The sequence below is a fragment of the Pterocles gutturalis genome, unplaced genomic scaffold (assembly GCF_000699245.1).
Source record: "Pterocles gutturalis isolate BGI_N339 unplaced genomic scaffold, ASM69924v1 scaffold5879, whole genome shotgun sequence".
In the NCBI taxonomy this organism is placed as follows: Eukaryota; Metazoa; Chordata; class Aves; order Pterocliformes; family Pteroclidae; genus Pterocles; species Pterocles gutturalis.
Window position 1 is genome coordinate 3,069 of NW_010135522.1, and position 8,412 is coordinate 11,480.

Here is an 8,412-nt window from a genome sequence, read left to right on the forward strand (position 1 = left end):
CTGTGCAAGAAATATTTACTTTAATTGGTTCACTAAATAATGAAAAATAATGATGGGTCTAACTTCATAGGTAATGAAAAGACACATATTTACAAACGCCAATTCAGTGCAAAACTAAACAGAAAAAATCTGTCAGTTTTCATTCCATATTCCATTTAAATGCAAAGCAATATATTTATTAAAAGAGAAATTTAATTGTTGGAAAGCTTAATTTTTATCCATTTATTTCTACAGTATCTCTTTGTGAATATGTCCGTTTATCTTAATGGGAGGGATTTATTTCCTGAAACAAAGTCATAGCAAAACCGAGGATATAAATATAAAAAACTGAGCTATTAATGTTCATGCAAACCACATACACATATGCTGCATAGGTGCTAAAGCTCAGTAAAAAATGAGAACCTATTCAAAAATATTTCCTTTAAAGCAATTGCTTACATTTAATATTTAAGCCTTAGGGAAAAATTAAAGAAACGACACTTTTACTGCATAACATTCTCATAAAATATGGATGAGCACTTCACTTCTGGTAAGACAGCATGCATCAGGAATTTACTTTATCAGGGTACAAGGGACAAAGAAAACAATGTTCAGAAAGATGAGAAAGATGTTGATTAAAAAATAAGAATAAAACCCCAAACAAATCAACAGTAGATTTCAAAATGAGCATTAATGTTGCCCTATATAGTCTTCAGATGTTACTGAAGATACTGACTTTCCTCTAGTCCTATTTTTTACCGCTACATTTTTCTGACAGTTTAAATCTAGCCTTTATGCATTTCCAAATTAGACGGATAAAGCACTCCCAAGCAACCAAAAGGGAGGAAGCAGATCAAAAACAATAAATCGTGACAGGTAAAAGCAGAGCTAGCTCATAGTAATAAAATGCAGGAAAACAATCCACTTTTCATCAGGTTGCATGGCCCATGGATTGTAGGGGAAGATGATATTCAGATACTAGTATGGAATTAAAATACTGTAGGAGGTCTGAAAAAACAGAGAGCTAAAACTCACACTTTACTTGAATATATGCAATCTCTATACATAGTTTGCTAGTACTGATGTGCCATAGATAAAAATAGAGCAGTACAGAAAGCAACTACCCTGTAAAAAAAAAATCACTTTGCTATAGAATGACTTTTTCTTCATAATTAAAACTGTAGAGAATGACACATCTATATTTTGAGACATGTCTAAGAAATCAGCTTCAAGTGATTAATCAGAATCAGTTTTATCAGCTTAATTTTAGTTAATGATTCGCATTTCCAAAGATAGTTTCCTTCAGAATCATTTAAAATAATTGATATATGACAGATATACTATTTTCAATAAGCAAACATTAGTAAGTCTTCAATCATTACCTTTTTATGCAAAAATAACACCTTCCCCTTCAATAAAATGCATACTTCCAAATACAAATTTAGACAGAGAGTCAGATGAGTGGGATAGTCACAAAGATTGAGATGAAGCTAAATCCTAGGGGTTTTGTTTGTTTTTTTTGTTTGCTTGCTTGTTTGGTTTTCCCCAGAATGATATGGTGGGTTTCAGGCATTGTTTTTGGCATTTTGTTTGCCTTCTGGTATTGTGTAGGTATGCTGCTTGAATTAGTTTCACATGAGGTAGCTTGAGGCCCAAGGGAAGGAATGATTTAGCAAATTGTTCTTGCTAGATTTAGCAAATTATTCTTGCTCTTTGTTTGAAGGAGCCTCACGTCTTAATAATTGAAATTAAATTGAAACATGGGTCAGCCATTGCTAAATTTTAGTAAAACAATATTAAATTTAAAAAGCAATGATGTCTTCATAATTTTTAATGGTGAAGTCATCACAGAAAAGTAGCAGAGCACTAAAATGCACTGGTGACATCAGTCTGGATACACAAAGTTATGAGCTAAGTGGTAACTCCCTTCTATAAGAAATTGCAGAGGAATTTTTGTTATTACCTCCTTAGGCTGTAGGGTCCATTTGATCCATGCTTTTTCTTTGTGAGAAGTACCAGCTGTACTTTTCTGAATGATTGTTAATGATATTGAATAAGTAAATACACATCAAAATGAGTATAAGAATTTTTAACACAGCGGTGTGGCTACCCCAAGAATGTAGAAACACCTGTAATTTCACAGATCGTTTCAGAAAATTCAGACTCCGCATAAGGGAGTATGGCAAACTTAGAAAAGTCTAGAACCATAAAATACAAGATGAAACATCACCAAAGAGAGAGAGAAATGCAGAATTAGTTCTGTGCAGAAATGCAGAAAAGGCAGTGGACCTAATGGCAAGATACGAAATGCGTTAAAAAGATATGAAAGGGAGGCAAAACAGAGCTCTGTGGACATTTAAAACAGATCTGAGGATGGAAATGGCAATGAGGATTAAAACTGCAGGCAGAAAAAAGAGCCTCTTTATGGGTTCACAATGTTCTCTGTACTTCTCTGCTTGCAATTATACTCTAGGGTGGCAATCAGTCATCAGGAACATCCAAGAAGAGTAATCTCTACTGTAACAGAAGTTTTTCCATTCATACTGTGTGATGAGGCTTTTTTCATGATCCAGAATAATTTTTTTCTACATCAGAAGTACTCAAATTATACCACAGTAGTGTTTAAGCACAGTGAGAGTCATAAACCTTAAGAATGACAATTCAACTGCAGCTAAATAAAAGTCAGAGGAAGCTTAAGCTCATTTTAAATATAAGATATATTAATGCTTATTTCAAACACTGGTTTGAACATATTGAAAAGTAATATTCAACAAATAGGAGTCTATGGAGAGGCCATGTATTCCATCTTTCTTTATAATGAGACACTAACTTATCAGACTGCTTCTCAAAAATCACTGCTTATTTTTTCTTGCTGTTTCTCCTTAGCTCTTACCTTCCAGACTCAAATGTGAACCACGTTGAGTCACGTCCATATCTCCTCAAAGAGCTCAGAGGCCACATGACCAGCTTGACCTTGGCATTGTGGATGTCCCAGAGATAGATGTTTTCATGTGTGATCTGCATTGTACATTCCCCATAGATATCTAAATTTGGTGTAGGCATAAGATATACATTGAATCGTTCTGGAAAAAAAACAAACACAGAATAAGGCACTGTCAGTTAAAGCAAGATTTTATACTGTGTGTGTGAGGGGGGCAAAAGTCTTTAGTTACTGCTGTTTCAGAAATCAAGGCCAAATTTCTAGCCTTGAACAGAGGTGACAAACCACTGATGTCAAAGAAGCCTTGCTAGTGTACATGAAAGGAGTAAGAGGAGAATCTTCTTCATTTAATTTTCATTATAAATAATGCATCAGACTGAAACATCTTTCACAGATGATCTGTGTAGTCTTCTTTGACATATGTCCCCAGCAACGTGACCCAAATCCTTTACCTCCACATTAAGGTCTATGACTCTTTGCAAATCAAAGTTCACAAAGACTTGAACTCTGATAGAGGCTCCTCTCTAAGAAGAGAACTATTGGTATCTTGGTAAAATGTGTATGTACAATGATCGCCCCTTAGAAAAACTGTCCTTGAAATTGCAAACCCAGGTTCACTTACTGAAGCTTGTTAATAATTATGTTCTTTGTGTTTAGTTTTTTGTCATTTGCCAAACTCATTATCATTTGTCAAATTAATAACATTTTTATCAACTGTGGCTTTCTTGCAAATTCTGATTCAACACAATATATTATTATGGTCATGACATCAATTGCTATCGACTGCACTTCTACTGCAGAGTGCACTCATTGTAGTAAGAGGTCAAGGGTATTAACAATTTTCTGAAGTGCCTAAATTGCATGTGATTTAATAAGCAACACAAAAACTATCCTTAAAAGAAAAAAAGGAAAAAAACAAGATGATGTAAAACATCATTAACTCACATGGAAGGAAGTAAATCACAGTAATAGCAAGAGAATTTTAAATAACAATGTGATTTTCTTTGAAGAATAAATTATGTTTCTATGAGTTGCTTCTACAAAGAATGAAAAACCCAGTTAAATATCAAGTTGCGCAATTGGAATAGCTAGCCCGTATTTTAACTCTAAAGGCACTGAAGTCTTAGGGCTTGATAGCATAATATGGGAGAGCTGATCCACAACTTTGTCTCACAGTTTCCTTTCATTTTTGAAATAGTATAGAAATGGAGAATGTCATTGCTGCTGCACTGAAGGGTGTTTACAAAAAAGGAAAGAACAATTAAGTCTGAACATGAGCAATGCTCATTCAACAAACAGTACTGGGAAAATGTAGTTTAAAGGGACACCTAATAGGAAAATTGTCTCCAACTACTTAATAAATGAATGACAGTTTGGAGTGGAACATTTTTAATCTACCATTTACACTGAATTTTCTCATGGTGTCCTCATAAAAATTAGGAAGGAATTTAAAGTAATCAAAAGAAGAATAAAGTGAGAGAAATTTATCATAACACTTAAAAGTAGATGCAGCTTCCCATTGCATTTGACATTCAATATCACAGACATTATGTCTCCATTTTAAAAACATTTGAGATATATATATACACTTTTCTGACAAATCAGTGAAAACATTGCAAACAAGTCAGTTATTATAAATTATGTTAGAAGTATGTGTGTGTATGTGAATAAAGCAGCAAAAGTTTGGCTGGGAATTAATGGAAGCAGGGAACTGCTGGGTGAGCAGTAAGAACTGCTGTCCTGCATAGCTATAAGTAAACTTTTCATCCCCAACGTTATTCTGTTTCAGTCAATTTAATTTTGTCCTATTAATGACTCCCAATTGATTCTTTCAGTCTCATAGCCATTCAACCTCTTATCCCAGGCTCTAGTTCTCATTAATCACGCTAATGGGTGTTAGCCCTAAAAGTTTCATTTTACAACTAAGGTCTCAAGTGTGAAACTCCTAATGTTTTGCAAAAGTCTTCTGACACACAGCACAAATAGATTAGCAGGTGCTGCTGAGATCACTGCAAAGAATTTCCCCTACCATCTGAGGAGTGTGCTGGGCACAGGTCTAACCTAACTTCTGTTGAAATAAATGGAAAGACTTACATGGGAGTTTGGGTCAATGACTGCAATGGGAAGGGAATGGTGGAGAACAAGACAACTTACAGTTTGCAATGGAATTATATTTATACATATATGCCCTTTTTCAGTATCCATGTCATTGCAATGGACATGGAAAAATGCCTAGGAGCTACGCAGGTGTGCTTTTATCAGATATTAGATAGCAGTTTTGCATTGCCATGTTGTTTCTTCCTGTTACTTATATCCTCTGTTTGAAAAAAAAGATAGAGTCGACTGACATATCATCTGGTTCTCTTGGCCTCCCCTTTACATTACATGAAATCATACAATGTGTCTTACAGGGGAATGAGGCTACTGTATGAGAATGGAAATCTTTCCTTTTCCCTGTCTTCACTGACACAAAGTGCCCCAGACAGCAAAGAAAATGGAAAGGTACAAGTATTTGCTGAAGTAAACATTAAATTGTTGTGCTGAAGGCACAGAATATTTCAACTTGTTTTAGAGGTTACCAGGATATTCATGAAATGCTCAACTTCTCTGAAGTACAGATTTGAGGATACTATTGCATGAAGACATATGGTATCCTCAAACTGTCACTCCTGACTCATTTTCTGACTTTGCATGGGAGATCAGTGTCTAAGGTGAGGTGTCATGGATTAAAGAAAGCATGACTGATTAAACGGAACATCAGCTGCAGGGCAAAATGTAGTATCCTTGGAACTTACTCAAATTGTCAAGAAAACTAAGTGTACAAACATATGTGCTGGAGAAGACTGAGGATGGATATATTTGCTTTTGAAACAAAAACTAATACTTTTGAGTAGTGGAAGACTGAGAACATGGAAAAGTGTGGATACTATTAAATTATTTGAGGAATTAAAATGCAGGGTCCAATTTTCCATTTCAGAAAATATTTGAACAGCTATCTAGGTAATGGTAGTACAATCACACAGATTTTAGAGGCAAATTTTGCCCTTAAACTCATCCAGGCAAGAAAAAATATTCATAGTCTAGATTTGGGAATCCCATCTGAATTCTGTCACCAGATTTTCTGAATCAGCTATATAGGATATTTAGCTTCTCTGTGGGTTAGGCAACATCTGCATATGAGCGTGATGAGATAATAACAGTTCATTGAGTAGTAAGATTAAGTAAATAGAAGTTAATGAGGGACCAAGAAAACAGGGAGATGGAAGAAACCAAACAAGTAGATGCTATCTGGTTGGACGACACACTGAGCAAGGTGCAGTTCCTCAGCATTCATCACCGCTATCCTCCTCCCTTCTCTAAAATTGGTGAGAGGAAAGTTCAGGGAGCAGGGAGCCAGGATGAGAAAAAAATGCTGATATATTGCTACACTTACTATTCCACTCTTTTCAATGTAACTGCTCTTCTCATCTCTTTGAATAAGCAGAGCAGCGCTTCGTCATACGATTTGTACATGTAAAGGTGTTTAGCATCTGGGCTTTGGCAAGAATATGACCTTTAATAATGTTTTCCAGAGCAGAGGAGCCTAGAAGTCTTTGTTAAAATGAGCATACTGAGTGAGATGGAGACTTGGCAGTAACTCTGAAATGCTCTCAGCCTTTCAGCTCAAAGTCTAGCTGTACCAGGGAAGCAGAATGACTGTGAGGCCAAATGATCCTGGTTCTGACATTTTACCACTGGAGTCCTTCGCATAAATCATCCCAGTTGGAGAACTGAACAGATGACATTGCAATCTTGCAATCCAGATGCTTTGTTTCATTTCAGCTTTAATGAGAGGGAAAAGCTACTTATGGAAAGAGGCAGTCAGGTTGGTGGGATCTATATGAGAAGAGGCTTTAAAAGCAAGCATTCACTTTCTATCTGGAAGAAACTCCTCCATCTATGAGACTTCTGCTGCTGACCATCTATAGTTAATTTTCAGGTGGAAAGAGAGCTTTAAGATTTGAAGTCACAGCATTGTGTGTTCATTCATATGTCTGGTCTAATAGAACAATTCTCTCCTGCTTTATACAGTGAGGAACCAGGACACCAGAATTAATTTTATTCCTTTGCTTATAATTATCTCACTTTGCTTCCCTTAAAACTGTATGGAAACGTTTATTAACATCTCAAAGAAAATATAAAGGTTACCACAAATAAATTATTTTAAATTGTTTCACTGATAAGTAGTAAGGGAAGAATCTGAAATCTCACTGGATTAACCAGCCATTAAAACTATTATTTTTTGAATAAAACTGGCTATGCTTGGTTTATTATTATTTTTTTAAAAAAAACAAAGTATAAAAATGGATTAAGGATAACAGAAGATGAATAAAAAACATGCAAAATACTTTTATACAGTAAATCACAAACAGAGATTCTACAGACTCTTGAAAAAGCCCTAAACCAAGTCAGGTCAGTGAATGTAATGACAAAGTCTCTATGCTTTTGCTGTAGTTTGTAATCTCCACATGTAGCATAAAAAAATACCTCACAATCCTCCTCTGAGGAGTCAAGGATGTTGTTCACCATGAAAAGCTACATTTTTGCTAACAGAAATTAATGAGTTTCTTGCAATTAAAACCCAGGAAGCAAGACTGCTGCACTGTGGAATGTTTTTTAAAAAAAAAGGAAGGTAAAAAAAATTTATGAAAAGGAGGAAAAATTTTACAAAGGAAGTAATTTTATGAGATATTAATTTAAATATTAGGCAGGGAGCAGAAGTAAAAAAATCTTTCAAACTTTTCCAGACTTCTTAAATCAAAATTAGCTTCATAATGCATGAAAAAAGAAGCCAAAACATCAGTAACGCATAATAGAGCATCTTATTGACATCACAGGTGTGACAGGATAAATGAGCTACAGAAGCAAAAGATGGATCAGGTCTTTTTTTCAGTTTAAAAATTTGCATTTTTACATTTGGCTGTTTTCTTCACTGTTTACATCAAGTTTAGAAGTAAAGTTTAATAGAATGTGATTAATACAAGCACTCAGCTATTTTAGTGTTATTATGTAGCATTCAAAATAGATTAGAATAAAGTCTTCCAAGGGAAGTACCTGCTCTTAAAGAGTGAATTTAGTAGCACTGTCTACACATGATGCTTTTTTAACCAATATTGTCTTCAATATTTCATTGTGTATTTTTTTTTTTTCCACAGTAAACATTGTCATTGTATATTGTCCATTTGGATTACTTCCTTCTAATTACTTTCTTTTATAAAGAATAAAAATACAGTGACACATTGGAAACAGTGATACGTTGTAAAAAAGTAATGAGTATGGACAAATTCTAGATATGATGACAGCCAGGCCGGTAAAAATATTTAAAAAACTAGATTTGTTTTGTTGTTATGTTTTGGGGTGTATTACAAATGCTTCCAAATGCACTGAGAGACGGAAAGGAAGTTTCCACTTCTTTCAAATTAAGACAGCAGTCTACATTCATGATTTCTTTC

General features: G+C 34.7%; 1 protein-coding gene across 1 annotated transcript in view; it reads right to left on the reverse strand.

Annotated features, from left to right (window-relative positions):
* Nucleotides 1-2,868: 2,868 nt before the first annotated feature.
* LOC104467942 (docking protein 6) overlaps nucleotides 2,869-8,412 on the reverse strand; it is a gene marked incomplete at its 5' end in the record, with an annotated part of 60,315 nt that continues 54,771 nt past the window's right edge. The window contains one exon of the mRNA XM_010081916.1: nucleotides 2,869-3,062. Within this exon, the coding sequence (XP_010080218.1) occupies nucleotides 2,869-3,062 (194 nt within the window). The remainder of the gene's footprint in view (nucleotides 3,063-8,412) is intronic.